At 28.9% G+C, this 27,425-nt stretch overlaps 2 protein-coding genes and 4 non-coding genes across 7 annotated transcripts; 1 reads left to right on the top strand and 5 right to left on the bottom strand.

The window, feature by feature from the left end:
* Positions 1–7,077: 7,077 nt before the first annotated feature.
* LOC111037861 (presenilins-associated rhomboid-like protein, mitochondrial) lies at positions 7,078–11,297 on the bottom strand. 2 transcript variants are annotated; one of them, XM_022320663.1, is made up of 10 exons: positions 11,074–11,297; positions 10,793–10,940; positions 10,613–10,729; positions 10,063–10,222; positions 9,833–9,931; positions 9,643–9,776; positions 9,468–9,569; positions 8,957–9,054; positions 7,311–7,417; positions 7,078–7,205 (listed from the first exon to the last, which is right to left on the bottom strand). In XM_022320663.1, the coding sequence occupies exons 1-9, from the start codon at positions 11,100–11,102 to the stop codon at positions 7,315–7,317; spliced, it is 990 nt and encodes a 329-aa protein (XP_022176355.1). In that variant the 5' UTR covers positions 11,103–11,297; the 3' UTR covers positions 7,078–7,205; positions 7,311–7,314. The 2 variants fall into 2 exon arrangements, with proteins under 2 accessions (XP_022176355.1, XP_022176354.1); XM_022320662.1 differs by lacking the exon at positions 7,078–7,205 and having other exon boundaries at positions 7,216–7,417.
* A 1,621-nt stretch (positions 11,298–12,918) lies between these two features.
* On the top strand, positions 12,919–17,091 carry LOC111037859 (mRNA export factor). The gene is made up of 8 exons (XM_022320661.1): positions 12,919–13,147; positions 13,230–13,397; positions 13,462–13,728; positions 14,995–15,066; positions 15,235–15,391; positions 15,462–15,595; positions 15,658–15,852; positions 16,869–17,091. Exons 2-8 carry the CDS (start codon positions 13,233–13,235, stop codon positions 16,953–16,955), a joined length of 1,077 nt encoding a protein of 358 aa, XP_022176353.1. The 5' UTR covers positions 12,919–13,147; positions 13,230–13,232; the 3' UTR covers positions 16,956–17,091.
* Positions 17,092–23,640: 6,549 nt separating this feature from the next.
* On the bottom strand, positions 23,641–23,712 carry Trnae-uuc. Its single transcript has one exon. It is a non-coding gene; the product is annotated as a tRNA-Glu (tRNA).
* Positions 23,713–24,796: 1,084 nt separating this feature from the next.
* On the bottom strand, positions 24,797–24,868 carry Trnae-uuc. The gene has a single exon. It is a non-coding gene; the product is annotated as a tRNA-Glu (tRNA).
* Positions 24,869–25,351: 483 nt separating this feature from the next.
* Positions 25,352–25,423, bottom strand: Trnae-uuc. Its single transcript has one exon. It is a non-coding gene; the product is annotated as a tRNA-Glu (tRNA).
* A 1,355-nt stretch (positions 25,424–26,778) lies between these two features.
* Positions 26,779–26,850, bottom strand: Trnae-uuc. The gene has a single exon. It is a non-coding gene; the product is annotated as a tRNA-Glu (tRNA).
* Between the last annotated feature and the right edge of the window lie 575 nt (positions 26,851–27,425).

The following is a 27,425-nucleotide window of genomic DNA, read 5'->3' as shown; positions in this document are numbered from 1 at the left end:
GAGAACACAAGTTCAATATTACAATTTTGCTTAGACATAGTATTGAATAATGTACCACCTTAAACATATATTTTAAAAGTACATTAGTAGGTATTTTAATGTCACAAATTTGACTTATACAAGTTTACTTTCTTTGGGTTTTCATTTCTGTTACAATAATATTATGTTAGGTACCTGCGTACAATATATTTATTATGTAAGCTTTCACGTGTAGGAAACTGTTTGCAAGAACATTCGTTAGGTAAGTTCTGTTGCCCCAAATGATTTTCGATCCTAATTTGTACCAAAATCTGTATTAAGATTAAAAAAATATACACTTTAAGTTAAAGCCAATGAGTATTATAATAGGATGCCTGTTTTAAGCATAAAAACAGTAAAAGAAGTGGTTATGTAAAAGGTATAGTTACCAATGTACCAATAACATACCAATACAAGGTGTTTCACTATAAGCGTGTAAGCTGACATTAATACAAAAATTAAAACCATACAAAACTGTGAGTGTGAGAATTATTACGATTTTCATCGCTTAAGTTACAATGTGAAACTACAACTTACAATAAATTGATGTAGAATGAGTTGTATTTAATTTTATGAGGATAGCAAATAAATACATTAGGAAATCTTTTAAAGATTCATTTAAATTTAAATATAGTGATAGTGACTGTTACAGGTACTTACATTCCAAAAATACATCCAGAAATTATGCTTATTGAGTTGATCCACGAGAACTTCAGTACAAAAACAATCAATATAATCAGAAGAAACAGACACAGCAAAGCCTGATAGTTATAATATCGATTGCATTACATTATTTATTAATAATTGTGTTAAATAAACCATTATTTTTACTTCGAATGCTGTGACACTAACACTTAGTTCATCTCGGACAAATATTGATATCGTTAATAATTTGCGGTTTGGGAAGCCTAATGCAACGTATCCAAACACTGCAGATATTGCTCCAGACTTCCAAGAAAAAAAGCACGAGGTAAATATTAAAAACCAAAAACATTTTGTTAAACCAAAAAACAAATGTGTTTTAAACGTTTCTGACAAAATATTAGATTTTATATCAAATATCAATCAATGATGACTTACAGCTCCGTGTTTACTGCTGGACACGTTTAGTTTTTGTTCAATGTAAATTTTAGACAAAGAAGAAAACAAGCACCCACTTATGTACATAACAAAAAATTCTTCAATTCCCATATAAGGTGAAAATGTGGATATCGGCCACCCTTGTACAAATCCTATAATATACATATACATATAATTTAAAACGTAACTCTGTAATAACAGACTTTTTCTCACAGCTTGGATAATATTATTTTTATTATTATTGTTGTTTACGTTATGTTTATATTGGTACATTTTCCACGAATAGCAATAATATTTATTTTCCATAATTTTACTGACAAATTCATGTACTATAAACAATCATATTTATATAAATATAATTATAATATTTTTACATTCAGGTATCGACACAATATATTAGATCTGTTATGTCCTTATATTCAAAAATATATAAATTGTAGATGACACTACGCCAGGCAACAACTTATGCATTCATAACGACTCATGTTTTTTTTTATGATTTTTAAGAGATACATTAAAAGCGAAAATTGCTTATTTGTATTTATTCAAATAACATATTATTTTATTGCTTAAAAATTTGAATAAAGTACCAATACGAGCATTAATACTAAAATATATGATTTATAATAAATTGTACCAATTCACCATACGACCATACTTACACTGGCTACCTATTGTGTTTTATAATATTTATTAAACACTTTGTAAAATATTATTTAAAAAAAGTACTTACTTATTTTACACATCAAATAATATAAATATACAACATTAGCTGTTAAGCTACACAATGAAGTGTGACTGAATGCACTAAGTAAATGTGAACAAACTGAATTTGGCTTGTCTAAAAATTAAAAATGCATCATGAATTACGATCAGAATATGATTTTTTTTAAATTAGCCATTGATTTTGGTTAGGTTATTACTTATTACTTTATTAGTATACATTTTATTGGTATAATTATTGTATTTTATATTTATTTTATTACCATTATTGTTCAATATATTTAAATTGTGCATTATATTAATTATATTATTATGATTGTAATGTTAAAGCGTTATAAGTTGCTCCTTCTGTTAATAAAGAATAAATAAATGAATATAAATAGAGTGTTTGCCTACTGCATTTGGAACGCAATGAACACGTTTTTTTTTCTATGCGTAATCCAACAATCAATTTATCTAGTAGTCATTTGAAATTATTATCAACGACATACGTATTTTACTTACCTTCATTAATTATGAAATATTTAAGCATTGTGGAGTTCCATTTCGTCACATTCCAGCCTAAGTAGACGGCAACATTTATGAAAGTTATGATACCAAATGCTTTTTCCCCATTATTTAGATACTTCAAGAATGATAATACAGTGTTCTCTTTAAATATCTGAAGCAATAACTCAGATTAATTGATCTGATCATTATTGAATTAGAAGTACAACAAAATATGGTATATGCATGGACGTCCATAATAATTAATTCATACACATATACCTAATGGTTGAATCTCGTTTACAGTTTTACAAAAAAAAATATATACCATACAATTTTTTATGTTACTTACCACAAATATAAAAATTATTTATTTTTTTTATTTTTTAATTACCTACACATTATTATTTATTTACATGAATAAATTATATTATGAAAATAATTATATGTTGATATAGGTTAGTATAGGTATATAAGTATAAATAATATTTATTAAATATGATATTAAACGTTATTTACATTTATAAGTACTATAGTCTATAAGTAAGTAGATATTGCATAAATAAAGATTTTTAAAAAAATTAGTTTCGTTTATTTTAAAATATTTAATGCATGGTTAATTAGGTAGTATTTTATAGTGCATTAATTTCACTGGCCTAGCAATACACAATAGGTATATATCATATTAAAACAAAAACATGGGAATAACTTTCAATTAAATATGAAATAAAATACCATAACCAGTGGGTATACTATCCGTATACCTCACTATTGTCTATTTATTATTTAATATAACGATTTATAGTATGATCAAACTAACCATTTTGTTTAAAATTTCTAGTTTAATATTCAAAACGGTTTTCCAGTAAATATTCAACATTCGTCTGTGTTCAATAATAGTTCCGAATATTACCGCTATAATAATCACCTGCAAAATTTTTAATTATTTAAATATTTAAATTGAATTTTTAAATAAAAATATGTACCTTCCTGTACCAACATAGGTGGACATTTGATTCAATTTGCAGGATGCTATTAATAGTAATCATTTATTTTTTATTTTTAATGTAAGACATTCCTAGCTTAAGGCTATCTATATCTAGGGATATTTGACAGTTTACATAAAAGTTTAACGGATTAACGTGATAATCAAAAATGTATTTAGAAGTACTAAGGATAATATTAACAATTGGTAATTTTAAAATATACAGAAGTAACAATGTGATTACAATAACATACTAATATTTACATATTTACAATAGTTGAATAGTATTACTATAAGTATAGAGAAGTCGCAGAATGATCTGGAAGAAGCGCATGTGTAGAGTGAAGATTTGGATATTGAGAGGTGGCTTAGTGTAGGAGGTCGTGGGGACGACCTTGTTTTAATCGACGATGAGTTGGGTGAGTGAGAAGGTTATAGTGAATTGCTCCTGATGAGTTTGAAAGAGAGCAGTGGAAATTGTTTGCTAATGTTTTAATATGATCTTGGATTTCTTGGATTTGAAAGTCTTTGTGTAGATTTACATTTCTGACAAACCATGGGGCATTTGAAATTATTCCGAGGACTTTGCAGTACTAATTTTTAATAATCAAACAATCCTTCGAATAGTTTTAATTTTTTTTTTTTTTTGAAGGGGGTGGGGCTATGAAAATTTGTAGTCATATAAACAGGATGATTATTTGAATAAGAAAGTATAAAAGTATAAACTCTTATTATCTCATAAAGTATTAACGGTTTTAGAAAACATTTTTTTTCATAAATTTGAGTCGTGATAAAACAACAGCAATGACATTTTATATGCATTTTTACTAATAATTTCAAAGTAATATTTTTTTTTCATATTTCGAAACAAGAAAAATGAATCGTACACGTTTTTTTTTTATGCATATTTTTATAGTGTTTAAATTAAAATTAATTATAGAAATAAATTAAAATTATGTTTGTGGGTACAGAAAAAGATAAGATATATTCAGAAATAAAATGTCAACTTCTATGATTGATTGCTCATTTACAACAGCTTAACAGTAATTGTTCATTATTTATAGACTTATTGTGCTTATCCAAGTATATTTTAGAGCTAGTGGTATATTCGGTATCCCGGAAATTACCCATTACCGTGGTTACAATCCAGTAGTTAGTAGTTGCCTATAGGTATACCTAAACATTGTAAACACTATAACCACTAAATACCGGTGTTCGGTGGATGAATTTCCACACCTACCTAGCGATCACCATTTATATATTTATTTTAATATTATTTTGAATTTTTCCTACCGTCAATGTAAACGTTGCATGACAGAAAACAGATGTTGCACTGTGATTGGAATTATTTGCCGTCAGATTTCGTTCAACTGTACACGGTTCATAGATTTTGCGCATGCGTTGGACATTAGTCCCCAACTCGGGCTTGATCATAATATAAATATGATAAGCAAATTATGAATTTCCAGCTCGTGCTTTTTCTCGTATAATTTAAGGTAGGATATTATGTGTTATTTAAATGTGTTTGTTACTGAAGATTTTTAGTATAATTTTGTACTTATGTATTATTACTGAATTTTATACCAGCAAAAGTCTATTGTGGGTTTTTTGTTAGATAAAATAAAGTTATTGTTATTCATTGGCAACGAAACGAAATACAAACGTATCAATAAGCTAGTAGGCATACTAGGAATGAAAATATTTTTAATATTATAATTTATTTATAGGTATAATAACATATTTTTTTTGTACTTAAATTGTAGCGCTATGAATGAGTACTTGGTCCTTGAAAGTAGTCCTTCTTCGCCGAAGAAGTATTATTATAAAACGGACATTTAGACAGTTAGAGAAGTGAAACTTCTTACGAAAAGTATACTAAACTAAATCTTCCAGAGAGCGTCACAATATTTCAAAAATTGACCTTCCATGAAACCGTTTTTATGGAAGAAATACATTTATATCGGTACAACAAGTTACAACCATATAAATCGAATTTTTTTCCGAGTTGTTTAGATAAATTTTAGTTGAGATGAATAAATAAATTATCAATGTGGGCAAAGGTCTTGCGAAGTTTTTGGAAAAATCATTCTTTATTTACCGATGAAGCAGTTATTAAAAACCCATTGAAACCAAATATTATACCTATATAAATAGTATATAATTTAGTTATTGTTTTTTTTTTAAGTTAAGTTTACTTCTATTAATTATCATAAGTAGATTGAGGGCCGATTTCACCAACACAGTTAATCACGATTAAAGTTAACCGCGGAGTTAATCGGCCGAATTTGGCCGGTTAAATATCTGTTATTAGCCGATTAAGCGTTAACCGTGATTAACTGTGTTGGTGAAATCGGCCCTGAACCATCATTGTCAAAGATATAGGTATACATTCAATAATGGCCAAACCACTAGATAAAGGCTTGAAACGTATTGAAACTTTGAAAATCATTATTCACTCAACAATTTAGTTATTATTATGACATTTCATTAGTAGACAAATTATTGTAACGCGGCGTTATAAATAGGCAATTTGGGTACATATATGTCCAGGTGCAGTTTATGAATATAGTAGGCAGTGCTCGAATTGGGGGGGTGGGTGTACGGGTGGACGGAGTTCCTCGGTTTTTTTTAATTTTTTTTTACTTGGGCGGGGATACGGAACAAACTAATGCCCCAAATAATTTTTATCAAAATGTGGAGTGGATTTAAATTGTTGTCAGTGGTATACCTACAATCTACCAAATTAATTTTACATTTGATGACGACCAAATGTTTGTATCTTTTCTATGGTTTGACTACCTAATACCTTATATTTTTTTGTATAGTTTGTGTATTTTTTATCACGCTTGTTCTTTGCCTTGCTTAGTAGTATGTAGTATGACGTACTATGTTATAGTATCTACTCACGTATTTTTTTAATATTCAAAATTTAGGAACGGGTAGTGGGAGTCTTTGTCATCTTACCCCGTCACCCCACACTACCAAGCGTACGAGTGATGGAGTAATCAAAAAGCGCTCTCTGTGTTGTTACGCTTTCTACACATTCACGACTCATTGCTTGTCAAGTCTCTAGTAGTAAGGTCTATGATTGTCGCGCACTGGCGAGTTAACATGTAATCTGCATAATACTATTAATAGTTAATACTTTCGTAATATCGTTTTGTCGAGTTATCTTAAATAATACTATGTAACACATGACTTACACGAGACACGTACCCACTAAAAATACGAAAACAACCAATAACGGTGATGTAGCGTGTGTGTAGCCAGTATCCTACCCCGTATTTAATTTTACTTAAATATTATTAATTATTACAATTTTTGTTGCGACTGCAACAGCAACTATCGAATGCAGGTATTTAAATGAACAATGAAAACGAATTTTAAATGTATGAACTCACATAAGATTAATTGACTTTAAAACTATGTGAAAAAAATGGGCGGAAGTCTGGTGACAAGTTCAGATAAATGCATTTTAAAAAACAAAACCATTTAATAAATTTACTACTTACTAGGTACTATAAAAATACCTATGTAAGCCAAAAGCACAACTAGTCCAACTAGACCTATAAAATGTGAGTTGCTATAGTTGTATGTGTCTCACAGAGCCGTGGACCACACAGCCACGCCACCAACTGCTACAATCACATAATACAAATAATAGCAAAGTATAGCATTATGTTATAATTCTACAAAAATCGATACTTGAAAACTTTTTGTACACATCTTAATGATTAATGATAAAAACAAAATACCTATAATGCTAATTTTATTGATAATACATTAAGATATGGACGATAAGACATTAATAATTAATATAAAACTCATGGGGGTTTACCAGTAAGTAGTACACAGTCCATCGCAGCGCACATCTACATAATGCTTTTTCATGTGACCAACTGGCTAAAAATTACTAAAAAAAATAGACATTCAATAATTTATTAGTTCAACAATTTTATTAACAACACAATTTAATAGAAAAATCACTAGAAAGTTTTTTATATAAATATAAAATTACTGTATCATTTATCTCTGCCTCGAACAATTTGTTTTAGTTTTATCCAATTACCTACAATATATTTTCGATTGTTCCATACATATGTTGACATATATTTGTACCAAAACCTGCATAAAACAGTATAGTTATCAAATAATAATAGAGACAAGAATACAACATACATACAATTTTCTAATAATAATAATAGTTACTTGCAATAATTACCTATTTACTATTTAGTATTTTCAATATTATATACTATTTTGTATGACAGCGTCATTTTTAAAAAGTTTGGTGAATACCTAAAAGTTTTGTTTTACATTTTGAATGAAACTAAGATTGTATTGATTTCACAATGATGTGTGCTTTTTTATTTATTTTTGTCTGAAGGCACTTTTAATACATCATTTACATTGACCTACTTAATTCGACTCCCACTAACTGTACAGCAGACTTGACAGTTTTTTTTTCAATGTTATTTCAGATTTATGAATAAAATGTCATTTATCCATAACATCATATATTATATATAGTGTATAGGTATTATATATTATATATTATATATTATAATGTATCTATAAGTAAACCCCACTTATTTGAGAAACAACATAATTCCATAAAAATTAATCCTGAGAAAACAAGAAAAAACTGTTTTTATAGTTATTACTTTTTTATACTGATTATAATAGTGATAAAATGAAATATTTTATTTTTCAAATGTTCACAAATGATCTGTTTATTTGATAACACATTCCACTCAATATCTCAATTTGTGATATTTTGTGACTTACATCGTTTCTCAAATAGGTGGTTCAACTGTGGTAGGGTATGTAATCACAGAAATTTAAATTTAGCGAAAAGTGAAAATTCAGGGAAAAACAAATGGGTATCAACCATTTGGCAAGCCTTGGGAATAGATTGTCACCGTATTTTTGTATACATTTATTTGTTAACATTGCTGATCAGCTGTGAAACAAACCTATCAAATAAGTTATAACTCATATTATTGTCATTGTTTAATTTGACACATTTAATTATGTATGTTCAATGTTATGCATTTTCTTCAGTTTAATTGTATAGATAGAATAAGACATAACTAAAACTGAAAACCGCACAAATTAAATTAGACAATAAGTTAAATAATAAGGTAACAGATATTATACAAATCATACCAAACTGTCGAGTTGTTCCTGTACTACTTTCAATATGTTAACCATTGAAGGCTTATTTAACTGTTACCCCATTATAGCTTACCATTTGTCAAATCAACAAATTAAGTATAAAATAGATTATTTTCTGTCAGTCATTTATATTACATTACTTACGAGCAGTCAAAAAGACAATATGGGTCATGTGGAATGAACATGCAAGGACTAACTGATAGCAATAAAATATTGTACTTTAGATACAATATTTACGAGAGACAGATGGGAGCATACTATAAATATAATAAAATTAATGTGTATAAGATTATCAGTGTTTGTCGAATTGACAAATGGTTAGGATTTTATAGTTGTTAAATATATGAATTAATAATTATTAATTTACTTAACTAATTACAAAATTTAGCAAAAAGTATATATCCAATTGGCAATTTTTGTTTTTTTGTAATTTACAGTATACACATTGATCTATGAGGAATAACACCAATAATTTATTTTACTTACATTCCAAATAATGTTCCTCCTAAGTGAGCTGCATGGTCGAACATTTGCCACTTCAAAAGTAATCCCATTATGTCTAACGATATTATACCAAATAAGGCCTGAAATCATGTTAAAATATAAATGTTAAATTTCAATTTGGTAAGATAAGTGATTTTTAAATTAAATTAAATTAGGCTATGCAATACATGATTATTTGAATCAATATTTTTTTAATAAAATAATTGTGTAATATTTTGCAAATCTAATTATTTCAAAATTATTTGTTCAACATTTTTTTGATACAGTAAATGAAAAAATCAACTAAAAATAATTGTTGATACTGGACAGTGAGAATCTAATCAGTACTTTTAAACCCTAGATTATTCTTATTTTGGAAACCTAGTGGGAATCACTGAACTAAACTAAGTATTTAGTTCCGTGGTGGGTATAAAGTATTTTTCTCCTGAAAATAATTCAAATCAATAACAAAAATAAATGTTAGTTAAATGTTATTGAATATAATATGGCTTACATGAATTGCATCAAATTGTATGTTTGGTAAAAATATTATACCCAATTTTTGATCGGGATTCGATAGTGAAAAGTATCCAACAACCGATAATATGGCACCAGACTAGAAACACAATTAGACTATTAAAACTATTTTCACGAGTACTTGTTTGTTATAAAATTAAGGTTATACTTACAGCGCCTAAGCTATTTCCAGGAAATTTAAAGCTTCGTCTAAAAATAATACTAGCTAATGATGAAACAACACAACCACTTATATACATTGCAGTGAATTCTTCCGGTCCCATTTCACCCCACGGTTGGATCACACCTTGGTCATAAAATGTTAGTTTACAATAAATAAAATATTCAATATTTAACACTTACCTCGGCAAAAAGTATGAAGAGCGTACATATTAAAACAGAAGTGTACAGGGGAACTGTGACTGAAAGCACTTAGAAGAAGTGATGACACTGGAATTTTTCCTAAAATGAGTTTTGATTTTTTAAAATTAATCGTAGACTTATAGTTAATATCTACTAAGTTATGTGAACTCGTCAATGAGCTTTAATCATAATTTAAATTAAATTGACAGTTTAAAATGGAATAAACTTACTAGCAAGTGCATCAGTCATAAAATATTTGATCATGATATGTTGCCATTGAGGTACTTGCCATGCAAGAAAAACAATGGCATTTAAAAGAAGTATGGTACCAAATACTTTTTCCGATGGTTGTAATTTATTGAAATTATTTTTCAACTTGGAAATAAAATTCTAGAAACAAAATTTTGTTATAAATATAAACTCAACATAGGTACTTATAGGTGATATGAAACCAAAATTCAATTTTGTATTATAATTAATTAATTTAAAATATTAAAATAATATAATATATACATGAATAAATGAATGAAATATATCAAAAAGTAGTTTTAATGTGATTGGAGATTTGAGATAATATACCTGAGATAAATTTAATATTTTAATAAACAATAAATTTGAATTATAAATCATAAAATTCAACTGTAAATAAAAATTGTTATCTTTTGTTTGAGCAAAACTAAATATTTCAACATATTTCATTAATTTATCTCATTCTGCTATAAGTTTGTTGGTTACAGAAAATTAATTTAAATAGTTATAATGAATAGTAATAATTTTCACCTCGTTTTTCCTAATGATAGAATTTCTGTAAAATTCAAAAGGATCGATTTTCTTAACACTAACACGAAGTCGCTCATATTGAATAACTGATGCCAACACTACCGAACCGGTGCATACCTTAAAGAAGAAAATATTTAATTGGAAATAAAGTTTTCATAAATGTTTATATTAACTTATTACAGATATACAAAATAAAGAAGGTCCTAAAAGAGAATTGGATTGACTTTGAAATCTCTTAAAATTATGATTTGGCCGATTGAATGTTCTTCTAGCAAGGAGAGAATTAGCAGGCACAGATAATTTCCGTAGCTGAACAGTTGACTTAATACTAAAATAAAAAAATATCATAATATTAAGTTACAAATAAAAGTTAACTTGTAGTACATCAATAGAAACAAAAATTTAAATGTCATCAGTAAGGGAACTGATAGACTGCTATTTCAGTTCTAAAGTAGTTTTACCTGCAGAATTTACTAAGGAGGCAACTCATTTTAAAAATAAAAAAAAACTAAAATAATGTAATAGAAGAAGTTACAACAATTTACAAATTAAGGCCAGGCTCGACAGTGATTTCATAATTACATTTTACACAATTATGTGAAATATTTAGATATTTAGAAAAATTATCTTCAATGTTTATGCACATTCGATGTATTCAACGAAGTTCAGTACACGATGTAGATAATACATTAATTATACAGAGTGGTCACTTCTTATCTTTGATAAGAAGTGTTTGATTTCTTATCACAATATATACAGTGATAGTACATAATAGAAACATGGTATACTATTACCACAGATCTTTGTGACCATAAACTACTACCACGAATTCTAAACTGGAGTACTGTGGACACTATTGGCAGGAGGCGAGTAGGAGCTGGTGGACGTTAACACAGAATATTGAAAAATTGTTGTACCCCAGCCCCACTGCCCCAGTGGCCGGTGGCCAGACAGTGCTGAGTGCAACAGTAATTGAGGCCACGATCTGCTACCTAATGAAGTTTGTTGTTTTGTGATTTGTACTCATTTGCACAACGCACTACTTCGCCTATCTCGTTTTTAAGTTATAATTGTCTTTATGCTTTACCTACTAAGTTATACCCATAGATATATAAAAGTACTAGATAGACGACTTGGAAATGATTTTGAAGCCCGCAAAATGGAAGAATTTCTCTTATCTAAGAGGTAAATGTTTACATTTTCACAACACTGATATAATATGATATTTTGTAAACATTCAACCTCTTAGATAAGAGAATCTCGGCCATTTTGTAGTCTTCATAATTTTTACTTTGTAGGAATAGGGAGTCATCTATCTAGTATTTTTATATATCTGTGGTTATACCTAATAACTATTTTTACGATTATTTCCTGGTGGACAATAGGTCTAGTCGTAAAATTTGAGATCCTACGTACTCTCCCCTCTCCCTCTGTGCATTTTAAGTTACAAAACATTGTAGCGATTTATGATCTAAGTTGCAGTGCTGAACTCAACCGTTACCAAAACATGTTGAAAAGTTTGGTCTTACAAACGTTTTAAGCTTATACAATAATATGAACATTCCGGAAACGTTGACGGATAATAATATATTAATACTTCAGCATCTTTGGAACTGCATGACATCTCTGTAACATTACAACAGCCTAGTGTTGTGATAAAAAACTATATTTTTAACAATAGTATAATATAATTTTATTATAAGTAAAAACAAATTAATTTAGTCATTATTTACAAATAGGCCACGCGCGGAAGCAGTTCCCGTGGGGTCGTTGGTTCAAAACTGAAAAAGAAAGTTATTTTATTTTATAAATAGACAAACTTGGTGGTTTAATGGGTGATTAAATTGTTTAGGCAGTTAGGTAGTATCATGGTGATAGGTATTATGTGTAACGAGGGTTAGTCAAATACTTTAACAACAAACGAAGATTTGAAATCGTGAATTTAAAGTTTAAATTTTAAAAAGAGAAAAGTGTTTGTTGAGGGTAGATCATCACTGTTTATGTATCTGAAAATCGTGAAAATACTATAATCACCGTTGTAGTACACAGTATACGACGACCGCAGTTTAAAATTACCATTTTTTCCCCTGAAATGTCAGTAAACATCGAATCGAATAAAATTAAAAAATTTAATTTGGTACCGACATTTTAGGGAAAAAACTGTAATTTTGAAGACACTTTACGGTAATCTCGGTTTTGAATACTGGCAACACTGCGATTATCTTGACCATGTTTATTATTGGCAAACAAATAATATGTTTCGAGCGCGGTATAACCACAGAATATACCATGGCTTTAACGTATATTGATAATCACTGTCGATACGATAAGCGGGGATTATGAAATGCGCTTTGAACGCTGTAAACACTTGTATTAATAATTTGTCGACCGGTGCGGTATTTTGATTTCGTCGACCGGTTGGGGCTTTGAACTTTTTCAAAAGTGAAGAAGCTAGCTGAGCTGTTACAAGGACCATTGACTGGAAAATCAGTAGAAGTAGTAGTTGACATTTAGTAGTTACGGTCAATAACTGAGGTAAACCGATTGACATTATTATTTATCATTGTACGTTTTATAATTCGCCAGACACACATGCTTAACTGACCTGTGTTTATAGACTATGTTGGGTGGAGGTTTATTTTCCAATAAACCAGTGGCTGCGCCCACAAACCCTAATAAGGATTTTGAAGTCACACAGCCTCCCGATGACACCGTTTCGGCTATGGCCTTCAGTCCGGCCACAATGCAGCAAAACTTTCTCATTGCGGGTAGTTGGGATAACAGCGTAAGATGTGCAAACACATGTAGAGTCATGTCATGAATTGAGATTTTTTTCATTTTCATCTTAGGTACGTTGTTGGGAAGTTGAACAGAGCGGTAAAACTGTACCAAAATCCATGCAGTCAATGACCATGCCAATTTTAGACGTGTGCTGGAGTGATGATGGCACTAAGGTTTTCATGGCATCTTGTGACAAACAAGTAAAATGCTGGGATTTAGGAAGCAATCAAACGGTGCAAGTGGCAGCTCACGATGCACCCATAAAGACTTGTCATTGGGTCAAAGCTCCATCTTACACTTGTATCATGACTGGCTCATGGGATAAAACATTAAAAGTATGTCAAATGTTTTTTTTTATAATATACAGATATTTCTGATATTGTATGTATTTGATGATAGCTTATATCAATTATTTTTTAGTATAAGCTATTCATAATAGCTAATATAATATTATATGATAAATATTAAATACAAATTACAACTATCAGCAACATTGATTCTAAATAAAGATGTATTGCGGTAGTTACTAAATTTTTTTGTAAATGAAAATAATTTACCTCAAGGGTCCTCCTCATGGGCATTTGTTGTCTGTTTTACAAACGTTCAACATAGTAGATTTTAGGTTCACAATATTACATTTTACTCTGTAATTTATAAAATTAGAGTGATTTGCATCTTATAAAACTTAAAGGTAAGAATATTATCCAGAGCGTCTCTGAAGATCTTATTGATATTATTCTTAAGTAAATTATGATCATTTTAAAATTTACAAAAAATTGACAGTTTAAAAAATGGTCATAAGTCATAACTTACTTAAAAATTATATCATCAATAATATCTTCAGACATGCCTATGATAATATTCTTGCCTTTACATTTTATAAGAGGTAAATTTACTCTAACTTTAGAAATTACAGAGTAATATGTATTACCTACTGTGAACGTAAAATTTGTCATGTTTATAAGATGGAGACAACAAATGCCTATGTGATATCTTCTTAAGGAGATTGCAAACTGACAGTTTCTATGGAGTTCTAAATAGGCAATTTTAAAATTGTATGTATGTTAGTCTTGTTAATGTGCTCATAATAAGTGATTATTAGTATGTGTGATTGAGTGAATAAAATAGTGGAGTGCTCCTGCACGCGCACATACAAGTCACCAAGGTAGCTTTCCATGCATGAACAGTAAACAATTTGTGCTCATTTGTATATACTTCTTGTCAATCCTACCGATGGACTTGATAACATGATAGGACTTCTGAAAACTGATTTGAATTTGAAACTTGAGATCAATCAGGCTACATTTTAAGATATTTAATTTAATTTTTGAACGATCAATATTCAAACAAAATTCATAGGAATTTAGGAACAACATTTTTAAAAAGTGGCCTGATCGATCTCAAGTAGACATATTAATGAATCCAAATCAGTTTTCAATGTTTTATCCCGGTATCAGGTTCATTGGTGTGATTGACGAAAGATTTGTATATTTTGGTTGAAATAATTGTCCATTTGCTATCCCCTTAAAATTCTTATTTCAAGAATAAATATTAGATTATGTACTTCAAGTATTATATCTTCTTTATTTTTTATTCTATAGTTTTGGGATGTTAGAAGTTCAGTTCCCATGATGACCATTAATCTACCTGAGAGAGCTTATTGTGCTGATGTGGTAAGTTGATAATTATCAATATTACTCAAATATAAATTATTAGTTAACTTCTTATTAAAATAATTATCATACCTTATAATTAATAATTAATTTTGTCTTATATTTACTATTGTTTTTTTTACCATAGTTGTAGAAATACTATCAGCAGTTCATTGTTTTATTGTTTAGGATTATCCTATGGCAGTTGTTGGTACAGCATCAAGGGGCATAGTTGTTTATAAACTAGAAGGAAAACCTGAAATGGTAAAATCTGTTGACTCTCCTCTTAAATATCAACATCGTTGCGTTGCAATATTCAGAGATAAGAAAAAACAATCCCCTACTGGTTAGTGATATAATAAAATAGAAATTTATATTTACATAAAAGTATTTAAATGTATGGTTTTTTATTTTAGGGTTTGGTTTGGGAAGTGTCGAAGGACGTGTAGCTATTCATTATATACAACCACAGAGTTCAAAAGACAACTTTACATTCAAATGTCATCGTCAAAATAACTCAGGAACGATGAATGTCCAAGACATATATGCTGTATGTATTTGTAAACATACACTGTTTCTTATCTATATGTTACTTACTTGATATTTTAACAGGTGAATGATATCAAGTTTCATCCAGTCCATGGTACATTAGCGACTGTGGGCTCTGATGCATCATTCGCATATTGGGATAAGGACGCACGTACAAAATTGAAGTCATCTGAGACACTTGACCAACCAATCACAAAATGTTGTTTTAATAGCAATGGTCAAATATTTGCTTACAGTACTGGATATGACTGGTCAAAGGTTTGTATATTAATTACTAAGGTCTTAGATTACAATATTATTTAATAATTATTGACAACTTTGATACATTTTAAGAAATTGTATCATAGTGTTATTATTTTTGAAAACCTCAGCCTTCTTTGTAAATAAATATGCTACTAAAGGTGTAGCCAGGGTTAGGTTAGGGGGATTTTGTGATAAATGATTTTACTCTAAGATTAATCTAAAATCATAAAAAATTATTTTAGATGCAAGCATTTTATCTATGTTGCTCGTTGGCCCGAGAGAGAAAACAAATATTGCTTTGAAATTCTCTTAATAATTATTTAAATATTAATTGATATAATAAATTGTTTACTGTAAATAACAGATATTGCTCAAAACACACCAAAAAGAATGCAATTAGAAGATTAGAGTTGTAATAAATAATAAAAAGAAATGTTTATCAATAATTTGTTGCACAATAAATTAAAAACATTAATTTACAAAAAGTGTAAATAAAATAAATTTTTTGATTGGATTTTTTTTTGGAGGTACTTAGTCCTCCCTCTCCATATAAAATTCCTGGTTATGCTACTGTACATAAATTATATTTTTAAAAGTTTAAATATACTCACTAATTGTGTTTCACACATTTAATCTACGAATTCTTAATGTAATACAATTTATTATTATTTTCATTTGAAATAATACATTTTTTTACAGTCTTAACTTAACATATAAAAACAAATTTCATTGGTTTTTGTAGACTTACTTGATTTATTTGTTTTAATTAAGTTTTGTAATTCAAAGTAATATGTAAATATTGGATTACAAACATGGATTTAGTAATGTAAAGACAAATATTGAAATTACATTATTAATTTTGCATTTAAAGTTAGAAAAGTTAGTTTATAGTTTTATGTGTTCATAATTAGAGTTGGAAATCAAATTATATTAAGTTTTTTTACATTGAATAATAGAAATAAAAAAAAGAACTTGTTTTGGACTCAATTTATTTTTAATGATAATCTGTTTGTTATTTGTTTAATTTTCAGGGTCACGAGTATAATAATCCAGCTAAAAAGCCACAGATTTTCTTAAAACCATGCTTCGAGGATCTAAAACCAAAAAGTAGTACTTAGATGTTTATCTGACTTAAACTGTTTGTTTTTTGCAACATATTGAACATTGTATTTAAAATAAATTTACTACAGTATTGTTTTCTATCAATATTGTAAAAATAAAAATTGTGTATAATAATAATTTAAATCAAAATATTATGGTTAATTTCTTAATTACTGTGTTATTTTTTGTACTTGCTTTTAATCACTTGTTATACAAAAAATATTCAGAGTGCACGCTCCAACAATGATGTAGATAAGTGTAAAGAATATTAAGTTGAATACTAAAAAGGTGTTTTAAATTCAAATAACATCTTATTATGAGAAATAAATATTTTACAGATTAGTAAAGACAATATTTTTATTTTATTGGTTCGCTGCTTAGTAAAAACAACTTTATTTTTACTTCGGAAAATTAAAATATTGATGTGTATACTTGTGAATTTTAGCAAATAAAAAATTGCCAATAAATTAAAAACAAAATGATTTAATCATTGCAATTTATTAAGTGGTTTTTTTTACAAAAACATTATCTGTAAATATTTATAATCAGAATTTGTGATAGGTAATATTTGTACAGTTTTTTAAAGCATACTCATCCTATTTTTATGCTTAAATTATGCATATATTAAAATTAAAATTTTTCGAATTTTTAAATACACTTGAAGACCTTTTTTCAAATCATTGAAATTGTTTGAACTATTTTAGGATGATCCTGTGACAATATGATGTATATTTCAGTTTTTCAAATAGGAACCTCCTTTTTTCATTTGTAATTATTAATAGATATTTTTTTTGAGAACATCAAGTATCTAAATCAAAATTCAAGCTTGTAGTTTTTTAGTTATGTAACTTATTGTTTTAAGGATAATTTGTCCACGGTAATGGGTTAAGTTGGTGTGAACAATTATGGAAAAGTGAGCAATTGATTTTAGAATTATCAATATAAATAATTTTTAAAAATGATCTAAGTATAATTAATACTATACGTCTAACATTACTTATTTATTTGTATGAAACCATTTTTAAGGATTATTATCCTTAGTATAAACATTTCAAGTGAATTACTCATTAGAGTTTTGATTAAAATACATCAACATTTTCAAAAAACTCGCCCTCTAAATAATTTTCAGTGAAAAATAGAAGTTTGTATCGCCACAGAGTAGTCCTTAAGGCTTAAGTAGTGAAAAAAATATCAGACATTTGAAAATATGGTTTTTAGGTCTACTTAAAAAATCTATAAATGTACTATTCAAAGAAATAATGAGGGTGAGCTTGCTTGAAAAATCGCCCTGTATACACATATTTATACATGTGTATTTTAACTTGTGAAGAAGCCAGCCTCCACTTGGAGGTACTCTGGAGTCTGGGCTCCTAAAAATTATAAACTATTATCGTAAAACGAAAATAATTAATTGTCGATTGATAATCATGTACAATTCGGTAATCATTTTCACACTTGGAAATAAAAATATGTGACGACATCACATTATTTCATGAAATTTGTAGTAGGTACGTCGACCAGGAAATATGACATATTTATTTTACCATCTGTGCTCCATATCTCCAATGGAGGAGATACACAAGAGCATGAAACTTTCCGCACCGAAAAAGTGATTACGCGGGAAACTAAAAAACAAACACACATCATTATAAAACCAATATATAATAGTGTTCAATCCCGTGTATCGGCTCATCTTTTTGAAGCCTTGCGATAATACCCCCCCCCCCTCTCCAAAAAAAAGCCGATCGTTTTCCAATTATACTGGTCTTGGCCACCGCGACTGACGGACGGACAGTTTTCTTAAAAATCGAGGCCGATTTCTTTTTCCCCTCGAGCATTAAATTCGATTTAAACCGTAATAATATGTCACATTATATTTTTGGCAAGACGTGTTATTCTGTTTAAACGCGGTGGGGCGTTAGTGCGTTACCTAATTATTTTTACGGAACTATCGAAATTCGAAACTGATTGAATCAAAACAATGATTTTGGCTTACATAACGTAAGTATATTATATATAATTGGTGACCTCTACGGCAGTGGTGCCCAAACATTTTTCCTCGGATGCCCAGTTTGGTAAACAATATTACCTTTGAGCGGGCCACCAAGTATAAATCAATCTTAATAATAAATCTGAATCTAATAATATAATTTTTTACACATGACAGGTATACAATATAAGAATCGTGGCAAAAAAGTCAGTCTTAGATAAAAAAAAAAGTCAAAAAAGTCCGGGATATTCATGTATATATATATTATGTAACAAAATTTAAAAAAAAATTCAATGACTTAGTATTATTAACATCATATACTTAAAAAATTATAGCGGTTTCTCAATTTAATTAAGTATTAACTATTTAGTTAACAAAAATTCTATCTAGCTAAAAACTTAAAACTATCTAGTTAAAAAAAATTTCTTTGCATGTGTATGTATAACAAAATTTAAAATAATATATTTAATCGATATCTTTTACGAATATTTTGCCGATATTGGTACCTACAAGATGATTTACTGATTTCACCAGGTAAATTTATTTTAATACTAATTGCAAGTTTGATTGTGCATCACATCATATTTTTCCTTTTACTTAATTATAATATGTACCGTATTTTTTCACCAGTTCACCACGGACTTTTTTACTCGGACTTTTTGGTGGTTTACTACGGTTCACAACATACACGTGGGTACATATTGGACTTACTTTCTTATCTTTTAATGACTGTTGAAATGATTAAAAATTGATGTTATGTAATAATTTTACATTTTTAAAAAAATAGGTATTTTGTTTTATTTAAAAAATGTGTGACTGGCCGCAAAGAATACCTTCGCGAGCCGTTGGGCACCACTGCTTTATAGTGTTCATAAAATACAGATATGTTGTAGGCCATATAAAAGTTATTATTAAAGCTATGGTTTTGTAGATAAATTAATGTAATTCACCAAACTCAAATAACCAGCAACTATAGGCATTCATTTTAATATTTACGCATACAATTTGTATTAGATTTAATTTATTTTTCATAACAAGGTAAATAATATTTTTTTACATTCTACTAAAGTGGGTTACAATTAAAATGTGTAAAATAGAAATGTTTAAATGGTTAACTTACTATCAGTTATTGCTATTTTGGTCGTAGCTACGTAAGTTGAAAGCAAGGTTAGGTTAGGTTTTTATGCGATTTGAAACCGAAGATTTTCTTTCTTTGTCAGGTGCAACTAAAGATTTAAAACGTGTTATATATTCATCTCGCCTATTTATCTATAAAGTGATTTAGTGGAAACAGATTTGAATTTGTTGTCAAGTCTCTTCGAGGTCGACTTTCCTACATTTTTGAATCGACTCATATGAAATCCAAAAAAATTATGTTAAAATAGTAAAAGTTAGAATATACCCATTATAGTAATATTTTAATTTTTGAAGAAAAGAATCAAAAAGCCGATCGCCGGCATGTCAAAAAATGTTATTGCTTTTCGAGAAAACGAGCAGTGTTTATCTTTGAAAGAATAACAAGAAATCAATATTTCAGATTGTCAAACGATGTCAGTGTTACTTATCGCAGAGTCGTGTGCGGGCTGAATGTCCTGATCATCTCATGATTGAAAGGTCAAACGGTTGAAAAATTGAAGTTTCTTAAAAAAATTGTTTTTTATTTTAAGGATCGCCGTCGTTATTAAATACACATTGTAGCAAGATATTAAACATTAGTCATTATTTACTTAGGTTAAGTATTTTTAGTTTTTTATTTATATTTTTATGAGTAAGTCAGTCGAATCATAATAATTGTCAATGATAATTAATACACAGTCGATAATGGCAAAACCATTGCACGTAACGCGGGTAAAGGCGTCAAAAGTTGGAAAATTTGTTAAGAAATAGTTTGGACCCATTTTCCACTCAACTCTTGATCTCTAGTATTATCATTGCGAATAAAATAATATTATGATAATAATATATTTCAACTTGCAGCAGCTGACGGATAATTATTGTAACGCGGCGTTGTGAATAGGCAATTCGGGTACACACAAGTTGTGGAGGAGTTTATCAATATTAAAGTCCATCTGCGCTAAAGGAACCGTGTCCCTCGCATGTAATTATGACGTTCTCCGAATTTGAGAATAATACAAAATATCATTTATCATATTTCAGAATGTTACATAGGTACTTGTGGTATGTGTCGAAAATACTAATGTCGAAGTGCATTGAAAACACTACTTCCGGAAGATTGAAATATCGAATGGGGATAGGAAATATAATGTATATGAAATATGAATACAACTCTTTATAAATGTACACAGGAAATTTCAATTCACACATTAGTTTCAAATCTCCGATCAGGAGAGTGATTGGGAGAAAGGGGTCCCCTCTTTTGGCTTATTTTTTTTATAAGCAATTTATTATAGAACAATGAAAGTGTATTATACTTACATCAAGCATGTCCCCTCCGTCCTTTCTAAAGAGCTGAACAGCGAGCACGTCACTGTTGGGTGTATTTTGAGGATGCTTTGGTATCGTGATCTGTTAAATAATTAACCAAAAAGTGACCTAAGTAATAATATTAAAACTTATGTCAGTGGGTATAGGTACTAGGGTTCTATGTATTATCATTGGATGACTATTTATGTTAATTTTTTTTTGTCCCTGATAATATAATAATGTACACTATTACCTTTATAGTAATTTAGTTCAAATACACAATATAGTTATGTGACAAAATGGCCTCGCCCGTTAAATAAATAAAATAAAATATATGTATCATGTCTTGTCCCCGCTATAAAATATATTTTCGTGTTTGTGTGTAAGCTTTTAATTTTTTATAAAAAAGGTGTTTATTCTGTATTGGGAAGTATTATTATGGTAAATATTCTGCGTATGTACTTTGTGTCATAACTTGAGATTATTATATTTATTATATAAGTAAAATATTTTCAAATGCGTTTATTCTTTCCGAGATGATTTAGCTTTTGCTGTGAAAAACAATCGCTCTGCATAGATTCAGCTTATACAACAAAGCTGACTGCGTCAATTGCACGTCTGACATTCCACATTCATCGCGTATTGTTATACAGTGAAATCTCCCGTAATGCGGATACCTCTAAATTACGGACACCTCCGAATAGCAGACAAAATTCCCGCGACCGAGCGTATTCGGTATTCAGATGTTTCACAGTATTATTTTACATTGAGTGTGTGTGTGTGTGTGTGAATGGTTGAGAGAGAGATGGGTGTTTCAAACCGCTATAACAATTTATCCAAATCAAACAATGTGTAAATATTGAAATGATTATAATAACAATTTGGCTACAATGACATTATCGAAATACTGCCACTATTATGATGTGTTTTGGCGTGGACTTAACACAAAAATTGTATTTTTTTTTTAAACATTCATTAGAATGTAATATAAAATCTGTAAACATAATTACAATAAGCATATGCGCGTAAAGATATATTGCCAATGAATACTTGAGGGAAGCAGCTACCCAGCAGTAACATTTGACCAAAAAAAAAAATGTTTTTTTTAAACCACTACCTTGCGAGGCTCGTAGACTATTATAATTATATAATGTATTATTTAAAAAGGTTTATCTTTAAAAAAATTTAATTTTGTAAAATACAAAAAAAATCCCATCGACTATTCTATGGTATTCCGTTGTTATATATTTATTTTGTTAAATAGATGTATTCTAATTGCCAGTGCGTGGGTACACAACGTACCGTTGTCATATATACACAAAATATAAACAAACTTATAAGCACCTGCAGTGATCGCATTATGATATTAATTTGTCTCTGTCGTTTAATGTCGCATGTTAATCGCCTGGCATTTGGCGGCAACATCCGAGGATTAAGTTTTTCGTACGAGTTTTTTGAATGTTCATTTGATTACGATGTTGTTATGCGCTGATAATATTGAAACACAATCATTTTTTTCTGGAGCGGAATCAATGTTCAATGAAAAAAAGAAAAAAAGAAAAAAGAAGGTGATTAAAGTTTTTTTATTTTATATTCACTGGAAAAACATTGATACTTACACACACTTTTTAAATATTATGAATTATAATATAACATACGTTTTTCTATATTCGTATTAATAAACGAATAGAAAATAATAACGATAAAATTGACGTGGGAACACACTCACTATGAAACAATAACACTTGGAGAGGAAAACTCCATAGGAAATAAATTGTCGTTTTTTGCGGACATAGGTCTATCTTAAAGGTTACTTTAAAATAATTTTTATTAGCTGTCAATTCCCTCCAAATGTTCAACATGATGTGATCACCCATAGAATTAAAATATAATCATGAAAATAGTGATAAAATATTGTGATTATATATAAGAGAGTGTATAGATGCAAAATGTACTATGCAAAACATATTTTAGGCTAATGACCTCAGCAGTTGTCTTTACTAATCCAATAAAAAAAATACAACTTTCACTGATACACACACACAATTAAAATATCACATTATTTTTCTATTTTGTTCGACATGGTGACCGACCGCATCAATAGCGATCACTGATAAACAGTCAACTTGTTATAGTGTTGGTGGAGGGTTAAACCATAAATGTACTTATATTAATATTTTTTCACCTCCACTATAAATGAACGACCGTGAACTATTATAAGCTCATACCTACCGTAGGTTTGATTTGAGTTTAAGAGTAAAACGTAGTAAAAATATACAAAAAATTTATTCCGGTACCGGGAATCGAACCCGAGCCTCCTGGGTGAAAGCCAGGTATCCTAGCCACTAGACCATACCGGAGAGATGCTGATTTGTCTTCGACATAAGTCAAATACATTTGAATGTTCGTTTTTTATCCCTATGCATTGATAAAAAATTGTCTTGACCAACTCGATGTAGTAAAATTTCAAGAAGTACCATTAACCGTACATAATAGGTACTATACAAGATGATTTTTTTACTTGAGACATGATATTATATTTTAAAAGTAAAAATGTATATTATAATTCTGAGTATATTTTAAGATAATCAGGAGAAAAAAAACGAACAGGTATTAAAATTTTAATACTATAATTAAAAATAATTTTTGGATATCCAAAAAGTTAGGCAAGTCTTCGATTTATTTTAGATTTTTTTCTATAAATGTCGATAAAAATCTGTTTAAAAATCTTAAAGATACACAGGCAAGATTTTTTTATAAGTATTTAAATTATAAAATTGGTAAAAACTATAAAAACTTGCGAATTATTTTCTTGTTAAATATTTATAAAATGTTCGATTTTTATAACTAAGGCTTGAAAATGTAGTACAAAGTTTCCCATAAGTGATTCATACTGTAACCAAAAAATCACCAATAGTAAGTAGGTATTTAACTACGTTTATTACTAATAGAAATATTAATATAATATAAAATACTTATCCTAGAGCCTAGACATATGTCACACCTCCTCTACTTCAAATCGCTTTTCGTATACAATAATATATCATTGAATTCTAATTTATCACATCCCTTACAATTCTGGGTTACAACCATACAGGACACAGGTGACCCACTCGACACTTAATAGAGCTACAGCAGGCAGGAACCCACTTGGCCACATTATTATAAGTATACTGTTTAATATGATTTGAAGTCATTACGTCATGTCATCGTAAAATATATTATTATTTAAAAATCAGGGGAGATTTTGACTAAAAATTTAGGAATGGGTATTGAACATTTTTTAAACTAAGCCCACCTATTATGTGTGTGATTTCACTACTTTAATAATTACCTATACTTTTTTTTCGACCTCAGTAGATCCGACAGTGAACTATTATTACCTCTCATCGTATAATTATTAAAATTAGTGAATACAATGTATTAAAAATGAACAAAATTAAATTCCGGTACCGGGAATCGAACCCGAGCCTCCTGGGTGAAAGCCAGGTATCCTAGCCACTAGACCATACCGGAGAAGTGATAAAAATCAGTCGACAAAAGCCAAATACATTTAAATATTCGTTGAATGCTGTGCTAAAAAAATCTTGACCAACACGATCCTACGAATAAAATGTACTTGCCCTACTAAATAATACTACAGTACAATAAAAAATATTTTAATGCGATGCACTATAATTCGTAAGTATAAAAGTTTTTTTTAACATAATTTGAACTTTGAAGTCATTACGCCATGCCATTGTAAGGTTTATTACATTAAAGTCATCGGATGCTATGCCTAAAAATTAAAAGTACTTATAGAACATTTTTTTAAGTACATCCCACCTGTTGTAGGTATCTACCTAAATTATTGTTGATTTACAGATTTAACAAAAAATGACTTAACTAAATTATTTATTAAACTGCACAAGAAATGACAGTGAACTATTATTACCTTGCCTTTACCACCATAATCATATAGTTCGTGAGTTTAACTTAGTAAAAATGTACAAAAATATATTCCGGTACCGGGAATCGAACCCGAGCCTCCTGGGTGAAAGCCAGGTATCCTAGCCACTAGACCATACCGGAGAGGTGGTAAAATATATTCGACAAAAGCCAAGTACATTGAATATTCTTTTTTTTATCGATGTGCCTAAATAAAAAAACCGTTTTGACTAATTTGATGCTACGAGTAAAAATATGCCAAGAGGAACTTATAGCATTATACAGGGTGCATTTTGAATGTGAGATAAAATATTTGAAACCCATATAAATGTTTTTAAAAATATTATTCAATTTAGTTGTCATTAGTCATTACTAGGGAGTAGGGATGAGAACTTATAGGAGCTAAAATAGACAAAATATGCAAGGAAAAATTATGATATAAGCATCAAAAATTTGAAAATATGCAAAATATATATTATTATATGCATTTTTTTCTTTAAATAAAAAAACATGTTTACAATAAATTAATATAAATACTATTTCGTTAAATTTGATTCTATTAAAATATAAATCATTTTTAACTGAGTGATAAAAAATTAATACTAGGTATAAATATGATATGATAAATTTATTGATAGGTGTATTGATTATATATTCATAGTCAGGTGATTTAATTAAAAAAAATAAAAATGCAATTTTATAAGTCTGTTAACGGTTCAGCAATCGCTCATATTTGGATGTCTTTAAATGCTGCGTAACGGTAAATCTTTTGTCAGAGTTAACTTTAACGGAGCAAATTTTACGAAATAAAATGTCACCATCTGTAGAAAAAACTTGTTCACTCAAATTCTGTAATGTATTTCTTTATTCCATTCACTTTCGGCATTTTAAATTAGGTTTCTAAACGATCATACGAACGAACACACGAACGAACACACACGATTATACAACAACGGCTGTCACTAGACTAATTGAATTGAAGTATTGATATAGGTATAAACGATTAGATAAGATACTAATCCTATATTTACTTTTATATACTATTAAATGTTATTGATTATTGACTACAAACTTATAAAATTCCATAAATTCCATAAAATAATAAATGATACTAATCCTATATTTACTTTTATATACTATTAAATGTTATTGGTTATTGACTACAAACTTATAAATTACATAAAATAATAAATAATTTTTCTAAATATGCATTTTTATGCACAAAAAAGATGCAACTTTTAAGAAAACTACCAATATATGCAAAATTAAAATACCAAATACATTTTTAAAAGCCAGTGGAGGCTTTGCTCAAAAATTGCACTTAAAATATACTCGTCTGTTGTATAATATGTTTGTTGATACATTTATTTAATAATTATACCTATATTTTTTTTAACCACAGTAAGAACGACTAGGAACTATTATTACCTCATAATGTGGTGGTCATATTATAGTTTGTAAGTTAAGCCGAGAAAAATATACAAAAATTGAAAAATATATTCCGGTACCGGGAATCGAACCCGAGCCTCCTGGGTGAAAGCCAGGTATCCTAGCCACTAGACCATACCGGAGAAGTGAAGAGATTTAGTAGTCAAATGCCAAATGCATTTGAATATTCGTTTTTTACCACAGCGAATGTATTCATAAAAATGTTTACTTCAACTCGATGCTACAATTAAAATGTAATATCAAAGAGTGAATATTGTTTAAACGTCAGACACTCGGTATTTCAAAACTTCAATGTTTATAAATAATTAAAAAAAAAAAATCGTTATTTTAAGTCATAAGCTCATAATTCTATGTAGCATTCCATTATTCAAACTCAGTTTAGGCTAAGTCTTTTAACTGAGGAGTATATCGAAATATTACTAATACGTACCCACCCATTTTGTGTTACATAAATACTAAGTATGGCTACAAATTACAGTTGTCGTCAGTTTAGTTTCTTGGCACCGTCTGTTTTTTAGAATATGTTTCCAAACTGTTATTTCCTCACACTATCACTGCGTGACCCATCAACGACATGCCGCCATCTGGTGTTGAGTACGGCCACATAGTATTAATAATAAGAACTTAATGATAAACCAAAAATAGACCAGAAAAAAATGTTACGATAACGTGTATGTCTTAGTAAATAGCGTACAAT

The sequence above is a fragment of the Myzus persicae genome, unplaced genomic scaffold (genome assembly GCF_001856785.1).
Source record: "Myzus persicae strain clone G006 unplaced genomic scaffold, MPER_G0061.0, whole genome shotgun sequence".
NCBI classification, from domain to species: Eukaryota; Metazoa; Arthropoda; class Insecta; order Hemiptera; family Aphididae; genus Myzus; species Myzus persicae.
Note: the sequence above shows the minus strand (reverse complement) of the source record. Positions and strands in the feature narration are given on the sequence as shown.

Coding starts and splice junctions, on each gene's coding strand:
- LOC111037861 (XM_022320663.1), bottom strand. CDS start 11,102: ATGAGTTGCCTCCTTAGTAAATTCTGCAG. Junction 10,730..10,792: donor CTTCTTTATTTTGTATATCT/GTAATAAGTTAA, acceptor TTCTTCTTTAAG/GTATGCACCGGTTCGGTAGT. Junction 9,932..10,062: donor TATGACTGATGCACTTGCTA/GTAAGTTTATTC, acceptor AACTCATTTTAG/GAAAAATTCCAGTGTCATCA.
- LOC111037859 (XM_022320661.1), top strand. CDS start 13,233: ATGTTGGGTGGAGGTTTATTTTCCAATAAACCAGTGGCTGCGCCCACA. Junction 13,398..13,461: donor CGGGTAGTTGGGATAACAGC/GTAAGATGTGCA, acceptor TTTTCATCTTAG/GTACGTTGTTGGGAAGTTGA. Junction 15,067..15,234: donor GAGCTTATTGTGCTGATGTG/GTAAGTTGATAA, acceptor TTTATTGTTTAG/GATTATCCTATGGCAGTTGT.